A 25,004-nucleotide genomic window follows, 5' to 3' on the forward strand; every position below is an offset into this window, starting at 1 on the left:
CTGCACTAATTTAGGCAGGCAGCTCTTCCAATTTTAATTTCTTTATTTTATGAAAGGTCATGTAGAGTACAAATATTTACCAGATCCATATAAGTGGAGCCAATACAATCTCTAGTATTTAAAAAAAAAAGGCGGCTAACAGAAGACAGTAATTCAGGAAAGAATGTACAACCAAACAGTCCAGTACTAGGGCTTAAACATGGACAAACCTGTGCACTTATCTTGCATGGGCAAAGGCAATGGTTAACCTTGAAATGAGGAATAACAAACAGTTCAAGATAAAATAAACATAGCAATCATTTACCGTATTGAACACAAATGGGCGATGTTGCCAGTAGTTGGAAATTAAGAAAAGGGGAGGACAACGGGCCATAGACCCCAGGGGGGCTTAATAGATCCCGCACATCAGGAGTTGGTAGTCACCCACAAAAAACAATCAGGAGGGTGTGGAGGCACAAAGAGCGTGGGGTAAGGGGAGTTAAGCGGAGTTGTGGGAGGGCAGGACCAAGAGAAAGACATACGAGGTAGGAACCAGAGAGGAAGGTGGACAGGAGGAGGGTAGAAGGAAGGGAGGGGCGAGAAGATCATATGGTCACCCCTCTTTCCTCTCCTGGGTAAGAGTAGAGTGGAGGAGCATTCATCGGGAGTCGGACAGCTTGTTAAGGTAGGCATAAGAGTACACAAAATCGTTCAAGGGCCTCCAGGTTTTGGTGTACAACTATTCCGTGTTGCACAGTGTGGCTATAAGATCTTCCATGCCCCGTAGGTTGTTAACTTGAGTAAACTGAAGAGCTTTTGTAGGGGGGTAGCTCTTCAAATTTTAATGTCCTGTGCCACCAATAATGTAAAGAAGACATATTGACAGGAACAGAAAATCAGGGACTACAATACTCATTTAACATTTAAAGCAGAGCTCGACAAAACCCAGGCGCCAGGTCGCATTTGCAACTAGAATTAGCGACCTTGCGCCTGGGGCAGCACAGCTGGGGGTATCCTGTCTTCGTGGAGCCCCCCCCCCCCCCCCGGCGTGATCGCGTCGGGCCACGCCGCCGGCGGCCCGCGGCTTTGAGGCCTTCTGCGATCCCATGGTTCCTTCTGGAATATGGCACCCTCTTGTGGTGGCCGTTGGAATGACAACCAGCAATGCTAATGGAGCTTCCCCTGCTTGCCAGCCTATCTCCTTCCCTTTACTTAGAACCCCTAAACATTATATATTATTTTTATTCTAATACCCTAGAGAATAAAATGGTGGTCGTTGCAATACTGTCTGGCACACCGTATTTGCACAGCGGACTTACAAGTGCACTTTTTTGGGGAAAAATAATTTAATAAAACAAAATAAGACAACAGTAAAGTTAGCCCAATCTTTTTTTATATTGTGAAAGATAATGTTACCCCGAGTAAATCGATACCCAACATGTCATGCTTCAAAATTGCGTCTGCTCATGGAATGGCAACAAACATTTACCCTTTAAAATCTCCATAGGCGACGTTTAAAAAATTCTACAGGTTGCACGTTTTAAGTTACAGAGGAGGTCTAGGGCTAGAATTATTGCTATCACTCTACCGATCGCAGCGATACCCCACATGTGTGGTTTGAACACCACTTTCATATATGAGTTCGCTTCTGCACGCAAGCTTGGCGGGACAGGGCGCGTTTTAAAACATTTTTTTCTTATTTTAACTTTTATTTTTATTTTTTTCACTGTCCTTTTAAAAAAAAAAATGTGTGTCACTTTTATTCCTATTACAAGGAATTTAAAAATCCCTTGTAATAGAAATATATCAGTCAGAGAGACCTCACATCTCATATTTACACTAAAATGCAATTTAAAAAAAAAATCGTCATTTGAAAAAAATAAAACAAATAAAATGTCCCTCTAAGAGCTATGGGCAATGAGTTGGAGACAGGTGGGGGGCTGGGGGCTATCTTCCCCTCACTCGTCTCCATGTCAGGCCAGGGACAGGTCCAGATCGCCGTCACAGACCTGGCTCCTAACTTTTTTTAGCTGGCTCCTAGATTCCAAGCAAATTTGTCAACCCCTGATTTAAAGTGATACTAACCAATATCCTTATCCTTAAAAAATTATACACAGCCACTACCAAATGACACTGTAATCTATTTTTCATGAAATAGTTTCTTACTGTGCTTTTCTGCCTTGTAACATCCTCTTAACTCCTCAACCTCTCCTTTCACCTCTCACTTTTCTTTGTTTAGAACACGCTGTGTACATTCGTTTTATTGCTCAATGTACAAATCTACAAATTCCATTGTCCACCTCAAGGGTAAGCAAGGGGGGGGTGGCTAGATTCCTACAATCCTACATACAGTGAGACCATGGGGAACAAACGTAGCCCCCTCTAACAGGAAGTTTGATCACTGCAGCAAAAAAAATAGTTCTTTGTTGACAGCTAAGAGCAATAGAGGTCACTTTTTAACGACTTAACAACCGCCTATTCCCGATTAACGGCTTCAGGGAGGTTGTTTAACTCTGAGAGGCCGTTAATTAACGGCCTCCCAGAATTCTGCTCTCGCGCGCCCCCTGGGGCGCGCACACGAGAGCATCCGTGACCGCTGGGTCCAGTGGACCCGGCGCATCACGAATCACGGTAAACGGCCGCTCATCGCGGCCGTTTACCACGTGATCGCTCCGTCAAATGACGGAGTGATCACTTGTAAACAAGCCGGCGTCATGTTATGACGCCGGTTCCTCCCTCCCCTCTCTGTACCGATCGGTACAGCGGAGGGGGAAGAGATCGGTGTCAGCAGCGATGTGGGCTGCATCTGCAGTGCCCACATCGCTGCTCACCGAAAATTAACCCCTCAATTCCCTGCAAATACTCTGCATTACTCTGCAATTCCCTGCAAATACTCTGCATTACTCTGCAATTCCCTGCAAATACTCTGCATTACTCTGCAATTCCCTGCAAATACTCTGCATTACTCTGCAATTCCCTGCAAATACTCTGCATTACTCTGCAATTCCCTGCAAATACTCTGCATTACTCTGCAATTCCCTGCAAATACTCTGCATTACTCTGCAATTCCCTGCAAATACTCTGCATTACTCTGCAATTCCCTGCAAATACTCTGCAATTCCCTGCAAATACTCTGCAATGCCCTGCAAATACTCTGCAATGCCCTGCAAATACTCTGCATTGCCCTGCAAATACTCTGCATTGCCCTGCAACACTCTGCATTGCCCTGCAACACTCCGCAATGCCCTGCAACACTCCGCAATGCCCTGCAACACTCCGCAATGCCCTGCAACACTCCGCAATGCCCTGCAACACTCCGCAACGCTCTGCAATACCCTGCAACACTCTGCAACACTCTGCAACACCCGCCAATACCCTGCAACACTCTGCAATGCTCTGCAACCCCCGCCGATACCCTGCAACACTCTGCAATGCTCTGCAACCCCCGCCGATACCCTGCAACACTCTGCAATGCTCTGCAACCCCCGCCGATACCCTGCAACACTCTGCAATGCTCTGCAACACCCGCCAATACCCTGCAACACTCTGCAATGCTCTGCAACACCCGCCAATACCCTGCAATGCTCTGCAACGCAGTACTCTGCAACACCATGCTCTGAGATACCCAGCCATAGTCGGTGATACCCTGCAATACCCAGCCATAGACATCTCCCGCCGCCCTCCGCCCTCCGGTGCTTCTACCGAATCGCTAATACGATCAAAGCCAGAATCTTTTTTTTTTTCAGGCTTCCCAGCTTAGAGGTGAGATGTGGGTCTTATTGACCCCACATCTCACTGTAAAGAGGACCTGTCATGCCATATTCCTATTACAAGGGATGTTTACATTCCTTGTAATAGGAATAAAAGTGATCAAAAAAATTATTTTTGGGGAAAAAAATGTCAAACTAAAATAAATAAAGTAAAATGAACAATAAAAAAAAATGTTTTTTTTAAAAGCGCCCCTGTCCCCATGTGCTCGCATGCAGAAGCGAACGCATGCGTAAGTCCCGCCCACATATGAAAACGGTGTTCAAACCACACATGTGAGGTATCGCTGCGAACGTTAGAGCGAGAGAAATAATTCTAGCCCTAGACCTCCTCTGTAACTCAAAACATATAACCAGTAAAAAAAATGTAAATCGTCGCCTATGGGGATTTTTAAGTAGCGACGTTTGCCGCCATTCCACGAGCGTGTGCAATTTTGAAGAGTGACATATTAGGTATCTATTTACTCAGCGTAACTTCATCTTTCACATTATGCAAAAATTGGGCTAACTTTACTGTGTTTTTTTTTTTTTAAGTACAAAACAGTTTTTTTTCCAAAAAAAAGCATTCGAAAAATTACTGCGCAAATACCGTGCGAGATAAAAAGTTGCAAAGACCACCATTGTATTCTCCAGGGTGTTTGCTAAAAAAACATATATAATGTTTTGGAGTTCTATGTAATTTTCTAGCAAATAAATGATGATTTTTACATGTAGGAGAGAAATGTCAGAATTGTCCTGGGTGCTCCAGAACACCTGATGGCGCTCCATGCATGTTGGGCCTCTGTATGTGGCCACGCTGTGTAAAAGTCTCACACATGTGGTATCACCATACTCGGGAGTAATAGCAGAATGTGTTTTGGGGTGTAATTTGTGGTATGCATATGCTGTGTGTGAGAAATAACCTGATAATATGACAATTTTGTGAAAAAAAAAAAAAAAGTAAAAAGAATCTTGATTTTGCAAAGAATTGTGGGAAAAAATGACAACTTCAAAAAACTCATCATGCCTCTTACTAAATACCTTGGAATGTCTTCTTTCCAAAAAGGGGTCATTTGGGGGGTATTTGTACTTTTCTGGCATGTTGGGGTCTCAAGAATTGAAATAGGCCGTCAGTACTTCAGGTGTGATCAATTTTCAGATATTGGCACCATAGCTTGTGGACTCTATAACTTTCACAAAGACCAAATAATATCCACCAATTTGTACTTATTTTTACCAAAGATATGTAGTAGTATAAATTTTGGCCAAAATTTATGAAGAAAAAATTACTAATCTGCTAAATTTTCTAACAGAAACAAAGAAAAATTCGTTTTTTTACAGAATTTTCGGTATTTTTTCTTTTATAGCACAAAAAATAAAAAACCCAGCGGTGATTAAATACCACCAAAAGAAAGCTCTATTTGTGTGAAAAAAAGGACAAAAATTTCATATAAGTCCAGTGTTGCATGACTGAGTAATTGTCATTCAAAATGCGAGAGCACCGAAAGCTGAAAATTGGTCTGGTTATTAAGGGTGTTTAAGTGCCCAGTGGTCAAGTGGTTAAGTTAGGAATATACAATTGAATAGATTTTTTTTAGATTTTAACCCATTTTTTTGTCAATTTAAAATAAAACTGCACTACTATTACAAACTTCTCCCTTGGGAAATTCTAAATACTTGATGTAAAGCTTTCATACAGCAGGAGAATTCAGATATTTTATCACCTGTATACTTGTTCTAAGTGATTGATTTAGAATGTACTTAACCTAAAAAATTAGCACAGTGGCATGCAACCAGCTTCTTCAGAAGTTGGTTAGTAATTACATCCCCACATTTCTCTAATGACAGGGTATACTTCAAGAACGCTTAAATTAATCAGGCCAACTGTGTTGCAGAACAATAATTGGTACACACATATTGGGATTCGTGACCAACCCATAGCAAGGACAAGATTTGCAGTTGTGCATTCCAGCTCTGTGGCAGAAATATTCTCACTATCTCAATTTCCTAGTATTAAGACAGTACAGTAAGTATAGAAAGTGTTCACAGACAGCAGTGATTTTGCACATGTATAGGTAATGTTTAGGAAGAAAAACATATACAGTACTGTGCACAAGTCTTAGGTAGGTGCGAAAAAATGCTAAATTAAGACTGCTTTCAGAAATAGAAGTGGTAATAGTCTATTTTTATTAATTAACAAAATGGAAAATACATGAACAAAAGAGAGATCCAAATCAAATCAGTATTTGGTGTGACAACCCTTTAAAAACCCCATCAATTCTTCTAGGTACACTTACATACAGTTTTTGAAGGAACTAGGCAGGTAGGTTTATCCAAACATCTTGGAGAGCTAGCCACAGATCTTCTGTGCACGTAGGCTGTCTCAAATCCTTCTGTCTCTTTGTGTAATCCCAGATAGACTCGATGATGTTGAGATCAGTGCTCTGTGGGGGCCAACCCATCACTTCCGGACTCTTTCTTTACTCTGAAGATAGTTCTTAACAACATTGGCTGTATGTCCGGGGTCGTTGTCCTTCTGCAGAATACATTTGGGGCCAATCACGTGGTATGACATGATACATAAGTATCGACCTGTATTTCTCAGCATTGAGAACACTATTGATTATGACCTAATCTCAAACTCTGTTTGCAGAAATGCAGTCCCAAACTGTAGACACTCATTATTATACCACTCTTTAGCCCTTCGGTGAACACACTGCCCTCTGCTAGAGCCCAATATTAAAATTTTGACTCATCAGTCCAGAGCACCTACTGCCATTTCCTGCACCCCAGTTCCTATGTTTGCATGCAAAGGATGTGGAAACAAGGCTTAGTTGGATAAGATGGAAAGTATATGCCTGTATTTCTCAGCATTGAGGACACCATTGATCCTGACCAAATACTCAACTCCATTGCAGAAATGCACCCCCAAATTTGCAAGGAACCTTCACCATGCTTCACTGTTGCTTGCAGACACTCATTATTCTACTGCTCTCAAGTCCTTTGGTGAACAAACTTCCTCCTGCTACAGCCAAATATTTAAAATTTTGACTCATCTTCCAGAGAACTTGCTGACATTTTTCTGTACCCCAGTTCCTATGTTTTAGTGAATAGTTGAGTCGCTAAGCTTTGTTTCCACATCCTATGTGTGAGAACATAGGAACCGGGGTGCAGGAAATGGCAGCAGATGCTCTGGACTGAGGAGTCATAATTTGAAATATTTGGCTATAGCAGGGGGCAATTTGTTTGCCAAAGGGCTGGAGAGGGGTACAATAATTAGTGTTTTGGACTGCATTTCTGCAAATGGAGTTTGAGATTTGGTCAGGATCAATGGCATCTCCAATGCTGAGAAATACAGGCAGAAACGTACCCATCATGTCATACCATTATGGAGGTGTGTGATTGGCCCCAAATTTATTCTGAAACTGGACAATTACCCCACACATACAACCAATGTTATTAAGAACTATTTTCAGAGTAACGAAAATGAAGGAGTCCTGGAAGTTATGGTTTGACCCTCACAGACCTCTGATCTCAACATCACTGTCCGTTTGGGATTACATGACGAGATAGAATGATTTGAGGCAGCCAGAAGTTCTGTGGTTAGTTCTCCAAGATATTTAGAACAACATGACTGTCGAGTGCCTTCAAAAACTTGTGCAGGTGTACCTAGAAAAATTGATGCTGTTTTGAAAGCCAAGGGTGGTCACACCAAATATTGATTTGATTTTCTTTTCTGTTCCTTTACTTTCCATTTTGTTAATTGATAAAAATAAACTATTAGCACTTCTATTTCTGATAGCATTCTTACTTTACAGCATTTTTTTCACCTGCCTAAAACTTTTGCACAGTACTGTATATGCACAGGAAGACGTGATAGACCCATGGCCAGCATTTATTAGCCATAGGTTTTCCATCTTTGCAACAGAAATTAATAGCACTGATACACTCCTGTGCTGTGAGCAGCATGTCAGGAATGATTGCTAACATCACATCGGGGCTTTGTTCTGTTGTTCTATGGAGACGACACTCATAAGAAATTGAGTGTGGCCTGACATGGTGAACAGAACATCATCCCATGGCAGAAACAGGAAATCGGTATATATGAGTTCATTTATTTAGTGGTGAATGTCACATCAAAATAAAATGTATTATGCTTAATTTGCTATGCTTCCCAATGTAGTTATTGAATGTTAATCATTTTTGCTCAAAGTGACCCTCCAGTGAGATGTGACATCAACTTTGCATTTATATTATTAATGGAAGGTGTACAGGGCTAAGGGATAAGGAAAGTGATGAAGATGGGGCAAAGAAATATCCCCTTCTACGGGGGGCGGATGCGCGGGACCGAGGAAGATGGACACCTGAATTCCTCTCTCCATGCTGTCGGATCCTAAAACCCGGCTGACAAGGCACAATCCGCTCTCAGACATAGCTGCAGCGGCTCCCAAGGCTGTGGACATCACAGGGCTCACATTGGGCATGTATAACATGCCCACAAACTGGCAGTGATATCGCTCTAGCCAGAAGGCTTCTCCAGCCACAGGAATGGGCAAGGGGAAGGGCAAGATGGCGCCCAAGCCCCCACAGCCAGCAACACCACAAGGCTCTCAGAGGACAGTCTGCACCAGTTCCCATCAGACCTGGTAAGCCCCGTGATGGTGGACCCTGATGCCCTGCTTCTTAAATTCCATAGTGCAGGACAAATTCACCACAGCCTCCCGATAGCTCTCTGCTGACCTTGTGAATGTTTGTAAAGAGCTAGGCCACTGCACTAACCAGCTTGAACAACACATGTCCAACACCCAACAATGACAGTATTAGAAGGACATGGGGAAAAGGTTGATAAACTGCACACTGACCCTGTGAGCATGCAGGATAAGTTAGAAGATGCAGAGAATAAGGCCAGCAGAGACAATCTCCGCATCCACGGTCTCCCTGAGACCCCTCTTCAAGGAACTGCCACTGTTTTTTTTTTTAGGAACTTGCACCTGACATCCCTCCTGAATGCTTAGAATTGGACCGTATTGACAGGTCTTTGGCCCCAAAGCCATCCGAGGGCCCCCCTAGGGATGTCATCATCAAGTTTCATTAATACCGCACTAGGGAGAGACTTTTGCAAGCTGAAAGAGACCGTCGGTATCTCTCTTTCCAGGGTAACTCGCTGCAACTCTTTGCAGACCGCTCTCCGGTTACTATCGCAAAGCGGAGGAGCCTAAAGGCTTATCTGCGAGTTTTGCAAACTCAGGGGATCTGGTACCGGCGGGGCTTCCCCTTTAAACTCTTATTCTCACACCAAGGCCGCCAGTTCCATGCTTCTACTCTGCCTGACCTGTGGTGTAATTTCCAGGAATTGCAGTTTGACATCCCCCTGTTTCGAAGGGAGTCACCGTCCTCATCTGCTCACCCAGGACCCTCATGGCCTTCCTACAAGCCCTCCCAGATGTCTCAGCCCCGCTCTCAAGCACTTTGCTCTCTTCAAGCACAAAGATTTCAGAATGTGCCCACCGGCTGACAAAGCTGACATGACTTGCTCGATATGCTCCGGAGGTTTGGGAGGACCCCTCCACCTTGAGCCTGAGTACTTAAGACGATCACTGGCTCCCACCGTTTAATGTGAACACAGACCGGCACTGAGCTTAGGCCCTTTTGCTTAGTCCCTTTCACCCACTGACTGTCACTTACTGAACCTGATTGCCTATTTTTGTTTTTTTGTTTCTTTTTTGTTTTGTTTTTGTCCTTTGTCTTTGCAGGTGTACTACCCTGGGTTGCCCCACCTATGAGTTGGCAGCACTGGGTTATGGTAATTTGGAACTGCATTATGCTCTTTGACCTCCTATGTACTATATCTCCCCCCCCTTTTTAATACCTTTTCAATGTTATAGCAGGTGAGAGATATTGGATGTTCACAGGTAGTGCCCCCCCCCCCCTGTAGTGAGTTACTGGGGGCCCTTTGCTCACTGTAGACTGAGGGGGACAACCCTTTGCACTTAAGCTGTGGCCCAGGACCCCGGGCTTTGGAGTTTAGCACTACTGTCGACCCAAGACAATAATTTTACTGTTACGTTTGCTTCTAATTGACTTGGCCACCATTGATGGTTTACCTGCTGCTCATTGGCCAACCGCCTTGGGTCCCCTCACTTGTATGGGGGTGCGCCTGGGCACTGGTGACAGACAATTATTATACTAGACAAAGATAACGCCAAAGACACCAAACTGTGGTCACGTAGACGCATTTCACACATACATTTGGCGCTTAATCATCATGTTAATGATTAAGCACAAGAGGTATGTGTGAAACATGTCTACGTGACCATAGTTTGGTGTCTTTGGCGTTATGTTTGGCGTTATCTTTGTGAAGCAAAATAAAAGGCAATCGGAAGTTCTGGATGTGAAGCCAATACTTTCTTCTTTCCGTGTTTCCCATGGAGGCGGGCCGTGGCTAGCACTCTGGAAGATACTCCAATCAGCCATACCTTTATACACCTGGAGCAGCGGTTCTTTTTCTTGTACCCTGTCTTAGTAGTTCTCTCAAAAGTCTTCAGTCCTGATTCAAGCTTCTGTTCTGTTAAGAGAAATTATCCAAGTATCTAAATGCCTTGATAGGTCGATGTCAGTCTAGAGGAGTGGGCATCCCTAGACAGACTGAACTCGGTGACATGCATATGCAGGGCTGAGTAACAATGATTTAAAAAACTAAAATCTGATGAATAAAAAGGGGGGATGGGGGCAGGGACAGTCAGGCTTTAGCAGAAGTTGCTAGATGATGCAGGAGATCCTCCAGCCAGGTAAATAAGAATGGCTCTATCTGCCTTATTGCTTCTTCTAATGCACACTTCAAGAAGCTCACGGAGTGCAGTGAAATCAGAGTAAGTAATTTCAGTGCAGGAGAGGAGCCAACTGTGGTAAGGCTGGAATTCAGCCTTAAAACACCATAAAAAAAGGTTGATTGCTGCTTGTCTTTGAATAGTAAATATGTTTATTAGATAATCTGTTACATAAATTAAGCAGCCGCCTAATATGATATTTGTTAATGAGATATTTTCCAATCTACTGTAATGGTAGGCTTCTTGACCTCTCTGGCTTCACAGCCTTCCGTAAATAGATTCCAATATATCAAAAGACAGTTTGGCAGAATTCCCAGTATGCTACTACAGAAACTACAGTCAGAAATTGTTGTCACAGTAGTTATTTCATAACATCAAAGCTCGTGTGGGAAATGTGCTGGGATCAAAACACAGCGAAAGTAGGAGGGATGTACTTCACAAGCGCCTACACTGTGTCACAGTCACATCGTTTAACAACACAACAGAGGAAACCAGTCTGTTAAAGTCAGGTATGGGTTTAAAAGGATCCTTCTACCCAAAGAAAATTCTTCATATCAGTGATGTGGTCTGCTGGGCGCCTAATGCCTTCTACTCCCCGCCTAGTCCCTGGCTGTGTTCCTCGCTCTGTAGTTGTGCCTCTCTCCTTCCTGTTGCATTCTCATAATACAAAATAGATTAGGAGCCCTTTCGCACCAGGTGCGCTGGGACTGCATTGGGCAGCCTTGCCAGGTGCAGTGCCAAGCAATGATAAGGCAAAAGCATTGTTCTCTATGGGGCTAATGCACACCACTGTGCTGCGGAGGTGTACGCTGGAAAAAAGTTGCAGCATGCATAACTTTTTTCAGTGCGGTGTGGTGTGACACAATCCACGCATCACACTGAACTGAGGGCAATAGGACTTAAAGATACACTCAAGATATGGTATATTTTTACATAGTTACATTGGTGCAGCTGGGAAGCTAGAAATCACCTTAGTAGTAGACTCTACTACTCACTGATCTCCACTAGTTTCCGGGTCCTGTGCTGGGCAGCTGACCAGCTGCATGCTGAATACAGGGTCTTAGTCACTCAGCACAGGACCAATTCAGAGAATTCTTTGCATTTTATAAATTAATGCAAGGCGTTACTTGATTGGATGAGGTGGAGAGCATGATGTCACTGTCTCGCTCAGTGCAGGACAGGAAAACAAGTGGAGATCACTGGAGTAGCAGTGTCTACTTCAGTGATTTACAGATCCCAGGGGCATTGGCTAAGTGTTGTATAAGCTGCACCAAAGTAACTTTGTATAAAATATTCATATTTGGAAATCCTCCATGGTGTCTAGTGTACATTTTTTTTTTTTTAGCTCTGGATATATTATAAAAGCAACAGATTAATTTCTAAATGTAAAGCAACAGGGTGTAAACCTCTGTCACATATTGTACTGCGGGTGCTACCATTTTTGTACCCATGTGCACCTTTCACTTTTTGTTAATTTCAAACAAATTAGAGCAGCTGCCATGTTCATTTTTGGATTGGGTGCAGAAACACACTAAAAGTATTCAGATGCCTTGTAAAGGGTAATGATTGGGCTTCTGGTGTGTTGTTGTACTGTTGAGGAGCATAGGGCTGCTTCTAGGTAAGCATGCTCTCTGTTCACTGCTATAAATGTCTCCCAGCAACTATACCATATGCTGAATGTGAAGTGTATAGCTCTGAGAGACTGCATCTCCCTGTTAGGGAAGGGGGGGGCAGTAAAAGCACAGCTTAACTGCCTGATTTTGCCACCCACCGCATCTGAACAAGCACACTTATTGGTTGAACTAAATGGACTTGTGTCTTTAGTCAACCTATGTAACTTATCAGAGGCGCCTTGGTAGTGTGGCTTCAACAAGTGTTTAAATTGTTTGTGAACCCTTACATATATACAATGAAGTGGCAAGCCCTAGGTGATACACAAAGATTAAACAAATCCTCCTACATAAGTTGTACCAGTTTGTCTGGAACAATCTGTCCAGTGCAGCCTACTACATTACTGTCAGGGCTGGGCTCAGCCCTTCCTTCTCTGAGCTGGCCGCTCAGCTGTTGGCTAATTACAATCTCCTATCTCTGCAACAGTGACCTGTTGATGATCCTGCTCATCAGTCCTGCCTACTTAAGCTGTCCAGTCCAGATGATCTCTGCCTTTGCCTTGGTCACATCTCTAGAGACGCTCTCCTGTGTTCCTGATAAAGATTTGCTTGGCTGCCATAACTTCTGGTTCCAGATCCTGCTTGCTGTTCTACTACGCTCATCTCTGGCTCCATGACGTTTTGGCTTGTCTGACTATCCGTTCCGGTTCCTGAACTGTGGTTATGTTTTGACTACGTTTATTCTGTTTACCTTTTTTTTATTATTATTAACCACTTTCAGACCGGACCAATTTGCTGGTCAAAGACCAGACCACTTTTTGCGATTCGACACTGCGTCGCTTTAACTGACAATTGCGCGGTCGTGCGACGTGGCTCCCAAACAAAATTAACGTCCTTTTTTTCCCACAAATAGAGCTTTCTTTTGGTGGTATTTGATCACCCCTGTGGTTTTTATTTTTTGCGCTATAAACAAAAATAGAGCGATAATTTTGAAAAAAACGCATTATTTTTTACTTTTTGTAATAATAAATATCCCCCAAAAATATATAAAAAAACATTTTTTTCCCTCAGTTTAGGCCGATACGTATTCTTCTACATATTTTTGGTAAAAAAAATCGCAATAAGCGATTATTGATTGGTTTGCGCAAAAGTTATAGCGTTTACAAAATAGGGATAGTTTTATAGCATTTTTATTAATAATTTTTTATTATTTTTTTTTTTACTAGTAATGACGGCGATCTGCGATTTTTATTGTGACTGCGACATTGTGGGGGACCCATCGGACATTTTTGACACATTTTTGGGACCATTGTCATTTATACAGTAATCACTGCTATATAAATGCAGTGATTCCTGTGTAAATGACACTGGCAGTGAAAGGGTTAACCAGTGGGTGGCAGTGTAGGGGTTAAGTGTTCCTAGGGGTGTGTTACTAACTGTGGGGGGGTTGGGCTTTCATTTAGTGTACACTGATCTCTGCTCCAATCACATGGAGCAGAGATCAGCGTCACTAGTTGCTAGGCAGAATGGAAAAATGTTGTTTATACAGCATTTCCTCCATTCGGCCGCTCCGTGAGACGATCGCGGGGATGCCCGCGGCGATCGAGTCCGCGGGTCCCGCGACCGGACTCACGGGGGTCCCGACCAGCGCGGGAGCGCGCCGCCGGCGGCGCGCTCCCGATGGCACGGCGGCAACGAATATTGGACGTACATGTACGCCAATATGCCTGCCCGTGCCATTCTGTCGACGTACATCGTCGTGCGCTGGTCGGGAAGTGGTTAAAGTGTGATTTAACTGTATTTCTGTCTCAGTCTGATTCATGGTTTCTGACAATTACACAGATGAAAGGATTTTTGTCTGCAGCAGAAAGCAGGAGGTGGAGCCTGATGCCACACATGCTGCTGGAGCTGAGTGTAATTTGAGTCGATTGGAGGAAAGTGACACACCCCCTCTACACAGTCTCAGAGAAATCTAGCTGAGGACATTAGTCAACTGCTGTGTGAGGGAGGGGGGCGGGTCATCTCCTGGGTTGGCTTAACCTATTAGGAGTGACTCATGCAGATAGCAGAGAGAGGAGAGATCAGAGAAGAACCAGACTTTGTGCTTTTGATTCAGGTTAGTACAAACTATGGCTGGATATGCTTTGTTCATTTTTCATGTCTGAGTCTTACAACCACTTTAACCATAGTAATTAAAAAGATACATTTTTTTTGATAGGTAGCTTCAAAGTGTGCCGGGGACCCCTTTTGTACTACTGTGCTATGTGTTCCCCTCACATCCGTCTCAGTAGAGGTGAAAACATCAATAACAGCGTAACAAACATTCTAACCCTTCCCTGCATTATCCAACACTAAAAAGAAAACTCCAAAAAACAAAACGGTCTACAATTGGGTATTATGAACCATAGACAAAGCACAAGCATTGGGAAGCATACATCACATCATACCTGCATTTAGAAGAGGCAGATTGTCCATCCCATTCAATGTTTCAGGTGACGAACACTCACAAACTAAAGCACACTGCAAAGACACAAAAACAATGCATTTCAGAGAATATTTTAGTACTTCTCATTAGGTAAAACAATATTTGCAACTATCGATCTCTGTAACAGGAACCATGCGTATTTAAATTATCTTCATAGAATGTTTGCCCAAGGCCCTTTCGACTGATGAGATTAATCACGTGTGGCTATCCCCAGAGACCAAGAGATCCTCTGCAATTATATCCAGGACACATATGAACACGCATGCAATTAAAAGGATTCCGCCAATTGTCTCACAGAAAATATGGTTACTGAACATCTGTCTGGATACCTTTTATCAATCTGATTTGGACTCCATAATGGATAGTCAAGCTTTTTACAGAGTGGTCCACTGCCACTGATAAATAGAGGTCACAGAAAGTCAAAAGAACAAATGTATAGACAGCTTCAAATGCTCAACAGGATGTAACAGGCTTCACTTCCTGATTCCCTTACTGAAGATGTCGGCACCTGCACCCAGGATCCGAGGGACAGTCCTCTTTGAGTGAGGACATTGTGGGCACCGTGGACAGGTAAGTGTCCTTATTTTAAAAGTTAGGAGCTGCAGTATTTGTAGCTGCTGACTTCAAATTTTTTTTTTTTTCGCCAGAACCCAGCTTTAAGTTTCATTTTATATATATTTTTTTTTTAACCATATAATAAAAGGCTGGTCTTTACAAATATACAAATACTTTTTGTATTTACTTATAAGCATTGTGTTTAGAGTTTTTAAGTGATGAGATGGAGACATTACACAAATATGATTTTGTAAGAAGAAATGTATGTTTGGGATTTCCAAGAGTTTATTTTTTGTGCAGTGATCTGGAAAATCCTGGCAATTTAAAATACTATGGAGCAAATACAAATTTCTATGTATATTGTTTGCTGGATGTTCCTTCAAAAGTTGATTTGCTGTAATTAGATGGTGTATTTAAGCAACCCTTCAATCAACTGTCAATATCTCTACTGGGCCTTTTGGAAAGAAAGCGTGTTCAAGAGAGGCATCCTCCAGGTGTGGCTTCGTGGCATAAAATGTTTGCACAATAAAGCAGTTTCTAAGAGTGTCATCATCAGTATGTGACCCGTTTGACACGTGGATTCACTAGTGTGTAGATGAGTTCCTGCGGTCAGCACCTAGTGTGCCCTGCAGTGAAAGAATCAGAGCCTTGGAAGTGGTGAAATTTATGCGGAACTTCTAGCTCTTGTTTCAAGGCTGTGAAACACTGTATATAGTATAGTAGTCTGCACTACACCATAGCCTGGGGATAGGAGTGCAAGCCCAGTACTTATTGTGGCAAGTGATTTCACACTCCAGGCAGGATGCAAGAGATAAGACCTCATACTGGCTCCACCCTCCATAGTAGGCATACCCCCAAGGGGTCTTCAGGGAAAGACCACATCCCTGGATCTGTATAGCACTTTGTGGCTAACTCAACATGATACACCATGTGCCAAGGTGAGCACCAATGCAAGCATTAGTGCCTGAAGCAACATTAGAGGCTAGTCCTGCATCTTTATCTAAGCAGGGCCAAGACTTGATACTGCAAGACTCAGCCCAACAGTCATCCACTCCAAAAGCTGCAGAAGGAGTTGCAGTGGCTTTGGTGAGGCCAAGAATCATGATGGAAGAACTGCAAGGAAAGCTCCATAGGTAAATACAGGGCTTTTTTTCAAGTGGAACGTGGGGAAACGCAGTTCTGGCACATCCAGCAATGAATGTATGTATGCAAGGAGTGCTGGGGTGTGCTGGAAGGTCTATTGATGCTTGCTGCTGGGGGATCTATTGTCACTGGTGGGGATCTATTTTTGCGTGGAGGTATATTGTTGCTGGGTTGATCTATTGTTGCTAGTGGGGGGCTCTTATGTTTCTGGGGGGGGGGGGGCTACTGTTTAGGGAGAGATCTATTGTTTCTGCCTCCTGGCAGATCTATTGATGCAGCCTGCTGGGACATCTGTTGTTGCTCCCGGGGGTCTATTGTTGCATGGGAGCTCTAATTTTGCTGGGGTGAGGGTCTACTGTTGCTGGGGTAGGGACGATTGTTGCTCACTGCAGTGGATCTATTTTACTGTCTTTCTTTTTTATCATTAACAAATTCTGTGCAAATCACTTAGTAGCAAAAATGATACTTGGTTCTGTATTCTCTAAAATGGGCAGCACTGGGAGGTCGTTAGGAGGTGGAACCAAGGAACAGTGCTCAGGGGCGAGTAGGGAGCAGAAAGGAAGGGTGAAGGTTCCTGCACCTATTCTCTGAGAAAAAAAAGCCCTGGGTAAATGTCTCTCAGTAAAGAGAAGGGGTCCTTAACCTAGGGACCTAGCAAAAACTGAAGCTAGCTGGGAGTAGAATGAGATATATAGTGGATGTCCCTGTACCTTTCTTATTTGACAGTATCTAATCACTTGAAGTGCCCATACAACCAATGGTTAAAGATTAAAGATTCCATGCCCTCTACTGTACAACTATTGCCTTTTTATCCACATCAATAATCTCACATTTATCATTTGTACATCTCAGAATATAAAATCATCTATTGACTATGTATTATGTCAATAACCTTTTTGTTAATAGAGAATGGCAATGTGAAAACTCACAGCAACCTGACAAATATGTTAGAAACTTTAATCAGTAAATACATTGGATTTCAACACTTTAAGACTAGGGGTGACAAACCTTCATAATTGTGATACAATGTGCAATAACGTTAAATCTGCTCTGCACAGTTTCTAGCAAAATGAGGTGCACACTATTTTCAGATAGTCTGTGCCTGTGTACACATACACACAGGGGCAATGGCCCCTGGCACAGCCCTGATCAGATGATTAAACATATTTTGTAATGTGATTTTGACTTGCTTAATGAATAAACATATTGTGAGTAATCAAACAGTGCAGTTGTGCCAAAATTAGAACATTTGTTCAGTCTTACATTACTCACCCAGTCTTTACATCAGCTTTATTTTATCTCAGGCAGATTAAAAAACAGCATTTTACAGGGTCGCTGGGAGGGTAAAAGCATACCTCCAAAAATCTGTGCTGCAAAACTTCCTCTCTCAGTTTCATTTATCACAAATCACATTAAAACATTCAAGGTCGGGCTTGGAGACCCCTTAGTCCCTATGGGCTTGGAGACCTCTTAAGCCCCATACACACTATCAGTTTTTCTGCTGAGTTTTTCCTTCAGATTTACCAAAACCCTATAATATCAGGTCAAACCTTAGTAGTTTCAATTTGTATGCAATCAGGCGGGACCTTGCACTACACGGTTTTGGTAAACCTGAAGGAAAAACTCAGCAGAAAAACTGATAGTGTGTATGGGGCTTGAGTCCCTACGGTCTTGGAGACCTCTTAGTCCCTAATCCCAATGACCAGATAGGGTGAGGCCTCCCATGTCAACTTAGCCAATACCAATGAGGATTCTATTTGTTAACTTTTGGGACTAATCATAGTCATCTTCTCTTTACTTGTCACATCTAGTAGATACAATCTGGTCTACGTGCATTACTACTCTTACATTTCTTTTTACATTCATTTTCTTTTCTGGTTTTCTTTGTGTTTTTTTTTTTTTTTTAACACTGTTCATGGTTTAACCTGTTAAAAGGCTAGGTGAGAGATACATTTGTGCACCATTTTATCTTATTTCTTGACAGCAATGATTACGCTCTGTGCCTGTATGACTTGTATTTATCTGTTATACTTTAATAAAATGTTTGTAAACAAAACATTCAAGACAAGCTTAAGGGCCAGTTCACACAGCGAGGCGATGCGAGGCGACACGACTCGCCTCGCCTCGCTCCCGCAAGTCGCCCCCGTTCTGTACAATGGAACCGTTCTGAGAGGAGCGACTCGAGTCGCTCCGACTCAGAAAAAAGGTTCCTGTACTACTTCTGGGCGACTTCGGGGGCGACTTGCATTGACTTCTATACAGAAGTCCTCTGCAAGTCGCCGCTGAGGTCCCCGCAGGTCGCGGCGAGGCAAGTCGGAGACGCCTCGCCGCGCCTCGCTGTGTGAACCGGCCCTAAATCTAATTGGTCTTGACTGACTTCTTACTAATGACTACATAAGGTTTGCTGTATCTGAGAACTAGAGAGGAGCCCGCAGTGGGCGTGATTTAGAATTCTTCTCTTGCATCACTAACAATGGTTAATTGTGGAATTAGCCTTCAAAATAATGGACATTTCTCTCCAAGGAATCGATTCAGTAATATTGTTTTTGTACACAAGATGCCCCCTTTATTTCAGAAAATATTTAACTATATAGTATACCTATCACTAACCTCCTTTTCCAGTCTATTCATGAATCAAAGTGACTTCATGTGAAAAGACATATTTTCAAGCAGGTGTAGCAAAACATGATCATTCATTATCGTCTGTAATCTAATTGCTATGCAAATTGACTTAGCCGATGAGACATATTTTTAAGATATGTGCTCAAGAAGAACATTTTACCTATTGATAAAAACACAGCTGGAGCATAATTTTAGATATTCTCCTTCTGTAGATATTCAGGTCTGAATAATTCAAATCAAAGCAACATTTGACAGTATAATAAGGGAATGAGCACTTTCTTAGTCATTTGAAAAACTGTCAAATGTTTGACACCTGGGCAATATTAATGTAGAACAATAAAACAGGACTAGTCAAACTGGAGAGATACAACCATGAAAACATGATGTTGAAAAATCCAAAACAAGGCAGAGCACAAAGGCTTTATCCCCCCTAAAACCGATGTTCCAATTTCGTGTGACATCTGTGAATTTAATTACTAGCATCTACCAATTTTTAAATTTAAAGAAGAAATGGCCGCAATCTGTACTCGATCAAAATTCTGTTATTCAGAACATCCCAAAGTGTTGACAGAAAGCTGGTAGATGCATTTCACATACTTCAAGAGCTCTTAATCATTAAGATTAATTAAGGTAATGATTAAGCACACTTGGAGTGTGTGAGATGCATCTACCAGCTTTCTGACAACACTTTGGGATGTTCTGAATAAAAGAATTTTGATCGAGTACAGATTGCGGCCATTTCTTCTTTTGATTATATGCGGAGACGAGCTGAGGTGGGCACCTGTCCAGATCATCAGGCTTTCAATACCTCACCTGGAGCAGTGAGTCTTCTAGTTTGGATATCTAACTTTTAATTTTAACCTGATGTTGAAAACTTACATTAACAGATGTCAGTGACAATTGTATATTAAGATGATCAGAAGCTTTAGAGATATAAGCAGCTGACTTCAGGTACAAATCTTACATTTTACTGTAAAAGTCGAGCTTGGCCCTATTCTCTCCAACCTGCCAAGGATTTCTATTGACCAAGAAGTTCACCTGTCACTATAAAGGACCAGAATACTGTAGGGAGTGGAGACATCATCAACATTTGCTAGAAAAAGTCCAGAACTGCAAATATTTTCAGTTGCTTAAATTTCTGGGTATACTGATTGTTTTTACATGCTTTCTTCACTAAGGTCTTGTTCACAAGCGCAGAGGCCTGTAAACTGTAAATAGGCCATTAAATGGTCTCTCTAGCCTCCAGCTGCAGGCAGCCCATTGAAGTCTATTAGCACAAAGCAACTACATGAACACAGCCACTCATCCCAATATAACAGGCAAGCCGTGCAGGTAAGTGGTCCTGAAAACAGCACCTGGAGGCTAGAGATGCCAGAAAGCATGGCCATTCATGGTATATGGGCCTCAGGATCCATGTGAAAAAGGCCAAAAGACTAATGCATTTTTTTGTGCTCAGTCAAAGTAGTCCAGGTTTAAAACAAGTTCACTTTAAGTAGATATTCTGTATCTTTACAACAACTTACAATAATCAACATGTCAGCATTAATCTATTTTTCTGTAAGAGACACCTTGTCTGCTACACATGCAATGATACAAGAGAATCAGCAAGGCACAAAGATACTGAAGCCCACACACAGGTATATAATGAGCAAATATTAATGGCCCTCTGTGCAGCGAATCCAAATGTTAAAGCTATTTTACCTTACTGCATTCTCTGCGTTAAGGTAAAAAAAAACTTTTAAAAGCTGCTACTTACCTGGATCCAATCTCAATCCAGTGCTGCTCTTGTTCTCTCTTTACTGGACATGGAGGCAGTAGTGGGAGTCATTGACTCCTGCTGCTGTGAGGAGGGAGCAGGGGGTCAGGACCGAGCTGCACTGTGTGCGTCTTTGAATACATATAGCCTGGTTTAGGAGAAAGACTATCCCCATAGCAAGTGGCTTGCTATGAGAGCATTCAGAAGGTAGGAGGAGCCAGGAGCATTGGCTGTGGGCTCCAGAAAAGGAGGCATGGGACTGCTGTGTGAAAAACCATTGCACAGGGCAGGTAAATACAATGTCTTTATTATTTTATTAAAATTAAAACAGAAGTATAGGGTATGGCTTTTTAAAGACTTATACTTACCTAGGTGGATGCGGCATCAGTCTGATGCTGCATCTGTCTCCCAGGGTCTCTGCACTGAGAACTGAGTGATTAAACACCACAGTTTTCACAGCTCCATGAGCAGAGAGCTGCAGACCGTCATTTACAGCTCTCTGCTCTGCCCCCTCCTCACTCATTGGAGCGCTAGTCTGTTCAGGGGGCAGCTGACTCAGGCTCTCATTGGCTTGCTCAGTGGCTGAGCCAGGTGTCGGCCAAGGGATCTGGCGGATCCCGACTCCGTGGTCGTGATGCTGCTGCTCCTGGAGCGACTTTTGTGACGTCAGCAGACAGCGAACTTCAGCCTGCTCTCTGCTGAAAACAGCTCACAGGAGAGCATAACAATCTACACTTCTGTGATCCATAGGAGAGGTACAGCCAAAAGAGCTTTGGCTGTACTTTTCCTTTTAAAGAAAAAACATTAACAATCACTTTAACAAGCTAAACCACTTAAAAAAAAACAATGATGAAATAATATTGAAGAGATTGTTCAGATTCCTTTTATTTTGTAGTAAATGTTGTTTTGCCGCTTATCACAAGGTCACAACAAAAGTGTTACACTGCCTCAGCTGGACTCCCATTTAGCTGTTCATTATGAGAATCAGTTGGGAAGTGTAACATCATGTTTTAGCCTTGTAATGGCTGAAGTGGGAGATCTTCGGAAAAGACTGAACATATCCCCAAGAGATAAAAGAAGAAAAATATTTCACTCCATTTTTAAACTCCAGTGCACACCTTAGATGTCACTTTTAGGTTGGAGTTCACTTTTATGATGGCAATGTTCACATATACCTTTCATATAACCTGTCTTGCCAATCAGGTCAACAATTACATCTGTACACTGTCTAGGTATTATTTGCCCAAGAATTGCAAATATATGTGAAAGCCATACTGCCTCGTGAAGGAAAGGGCACAATGGTAGCTGGATGCCTTCAGCTATCATTGTGCCCTGCAGGGCTTCTGGTGTATTCCTATGCCTTTAAAGCAGCACTCCAGGCCCCCCCAAAAATTCTGTTGCTGCTGACTTTTAGCATAAGGACACTTACTTACCCCTGGGTCCAGCAATGTCCTCACCCAAGCAGATTATTGAATCGGCTTTGGGTATAGGCACCAGCATCTGAAGCAAGGGAAGCAGGAAGCCTTGCCACATCAGAGCCAGTTTTCTACAGTGCATGCACGAGTTGTGCTTAGCCCTGTGGATGGTCCTGTAGTCTTCTAGGACCTGTGATGTGTCCCAGAAGAGTGTAGAGAAAGAAGGGGGGGGGGGGTTAAACTTCCAGCTCAGTTCACCGTGGCTATTTGAGCCGGAAATGGTACCCGCTCCTCCCCCAAAAAGTACCAAATTTGGCAGTGGGGGAGGGGGGTGTAAACAAGCAAAGCTTCCCCTTTTGGTTGGAGCTTCAAGCTTTCTGCACTTTACAGAAGGGCCCTGATGAGGCAGTGTGACTTCCACATATATTTGCATATTGTGCAAATAAAACCTTTGAGTTTCATGCTAATTTTCAGACAGAGTAAATTGTTTATTTGCTGGCAAGATGGTAAACTTGTTGGAGGATAAACAATGTTTGCTCCTTTCTATGTATAAATTTTGCTATTCATACACTTTACCAAAAAAGGAATGCAAACAGAGCATACATTTTAAAAGCTTTCTGTGGCTGGGTACTAAAACTAGAAAAAAAAACTAAAACAAAATAGCCCTAATGCTCAATCAGACTTCATTTATTTGAAAAGTGAAACTATAACCATGACTAGTTGATGGAAGGCACTTGCTCTTATTTTAGTTTTAGCCATCTTTCTACAAAAACAAAACCAGGAATGTGAAAAACTGTACATAAGATGTTCATTACCTTTTGTCCTTGTGCGTCTGTCGTGATGTGATCAGCTTCTCCATTCTGTATCTCCCCCATCTTCACCAAACTCACGTCAATACTTCCAATTTTCTTTCCACCATTTAAGGTTCTGTAAGATAAAAATCATGAAACGGTTATATATATCCAAGACAAAAAGACAAACTACAAAAGTAACAAGAAGAATACATAACTTTTTGTTTGAATACAAACACACAATTCTCAGTATTTTCTGTAAAGAGGTATTATTGACTGGAAGCTGTAAATCCTGGCCAAGATTTGAAATCTTTGCTTGCATATAAGTGACTTTTGAAATTCAATAATAAAATCAAAACAAAACACTGTTATTTGTTCGGTTTATGAAAACTGTTCCCAGACTCAGATTTTTGCTATTGTCATTGCATTTAATCCAGGACACACAGGCATCTAGACTAACAGAAGAGGATTAAGCAGGTAATCATTCTGGAGACCATCCCTTTCCGAGAAATAAGGAACCACCTCAGTTTGGCAGAAGACCAGCAATTACCTACAAGGATGTAACAGGAAAACTACCAACTTAAGTATCCAGCTGGTTCTACCAAAATCATGAATATAGCGTTACTTTCCAGCTTCGAGCACTGTAAAATACAGTACAATTCATAATTATATAGCTAACATAGTGGGGTTGATTTACTAAAGGCAATTTTCTTAAATGAAGACTTGATTTTGAGCAACATTATAATGTGATTCCCGATGACATTGGGTACGAAGCTACTAGACTGCTATTTATTATGCTATCATGCTATACTGCTATTTATAGCTGCATTGAATTTTATTATTGTCAACAACAGGGATACTTACCTATTACCTATTTTATTATTGGAATTACTCGCTCTCCAATGAATGTGACTTTACTGAGACCTCAATGCATTACAGCATCCAATCTGGACATACAGCATCATAGCAGTCTCCATAGTAACAAGTTGCTACAATTCCATTGAATATTATTATCAATGTCTACAACTATACATTACTAGAAGATATACCGGGACCAATTCTTTATATTCATTAATTTTGGAGATCATCATTTTCCCAGAAATAAGAAACCACCTCAGTTTGGCAGAATACCAGCAAGTATGTAACAGGAAAACTACCAACTTAAGTATCTAACTGGTTCTACCAGAATGATGACTATAGTGTTACTTTCCAGCTGAGGACACTGTAAAATACCATACAATACATAATTATACAGCTGACATAGTGGGGTTGTTTTGTGTTTTTTTTTTTTTTTGTTTTTTTTAGGGGTTGGGGGGTATTTTGACCACATTCACTAAGCTAAGAAGATGTTTCCCTTGCAAAGTAAACACCCTGTCTGCCGTTAGTAAATTACCAGACGGACAAGGAACATTTGAGCCAACCAAAATATGGTTCAGCATATGAACCATATGAAGTTTCTACAGAAGATAGCATAAAAGGCACTGACAAAAGAATTCCAATAGGTAACAGAAGTGTGTGTCTAAATTCATTGTCCACATGCGGTGCTGAACAGTGCATTGTTCACATGCTACTGCTGCATAAAACTCACTGTGTTTACTTCCTTTCAGGGATGACACTGACAAAGAAATAGCATAACATAACAAGGGCATATATTCTATGTATTAGAAGAGCTGTCCCCTATCAAGGAAGATACCACCTAGTAGAGGAACTGTGAAGAGCTCTGCTCTGCTTTCAGAACCTCTTCTAGTCAGTGCACTTGAGATCCAAGTCATAACTGAATAACATTTAGTTTTGTTAATACTCAGATTTTTTGTTACTACCCAGATATTTTTTGCTTTGATTAAATATTCACTCCTCATTAAATCACATATACAAGTTTGTATTCTTTCAAGCTCTTCACTAGAGATAGGATATTAATGAAATATCTGCTCTGCCGGCAATTTTCCTGATCATGTAATTTTATCAGCTGTGTTTGCAAGTACACCTTGGACAGTATTTAATATAGCTGATTTTTCCATTTTCTTTTCTTTTGACAGTTTCTTTTCCTGCATTAAAAAAAACATTAAGTGAATACA

The 25,004-nt window shown here is 42.0% G+C and overlaps 1 protein-coding gene across 8 annotated transcripts in view; it reads right to left on the reverse strand.

Annotated features, from left to right (window-relative positions):
- Positions 1 to 25,004, reverse strand: part of INPP4B (inositol polyphosphate-4-phosphatase type II B) — an 851,608-nt gene that overhangs the window by 320,004 nt on the left and 506,600 nt on the right. For all 8 annotated transcript variants that reach the window (XM_077476952.1, XM_077476955.1, XM_077476953.1 and 5 more), the window contains 2 exons: positions 22,954 to 23,065; positions 14,610 to 14,682 (listed from right to left, as the gene is read on the reverse strand). In XM_077476952.1, the coding sequence (XP_077333078.1) occupies positions 14,610 to 14,682; positions 22,954 to 23,065 (185 nt within the window). The remainder of the gene's footprint in view (positions 1 to 14,609; positions 14,683 to 22,953; positions 23,066 to 25,004) is intronic.

This window comes from Lithobates pipiens, unplaced genomic scaffold (genome assembly GCF_037356315.1).
Source record: "Lithobates pipiens isolate NorthernLeopardFrog02 unplaced genomic scaffold, aLitPip1_a1.2 Scaffold_13, whole genome shotgun sequence".
Taxonomy (NCBI): domain Eukaryota; kingdom Metazoa; phylum Chordata; class Amphibia; order Anura; family Ranidae; genus Lithobates; species Lithobates pipiens.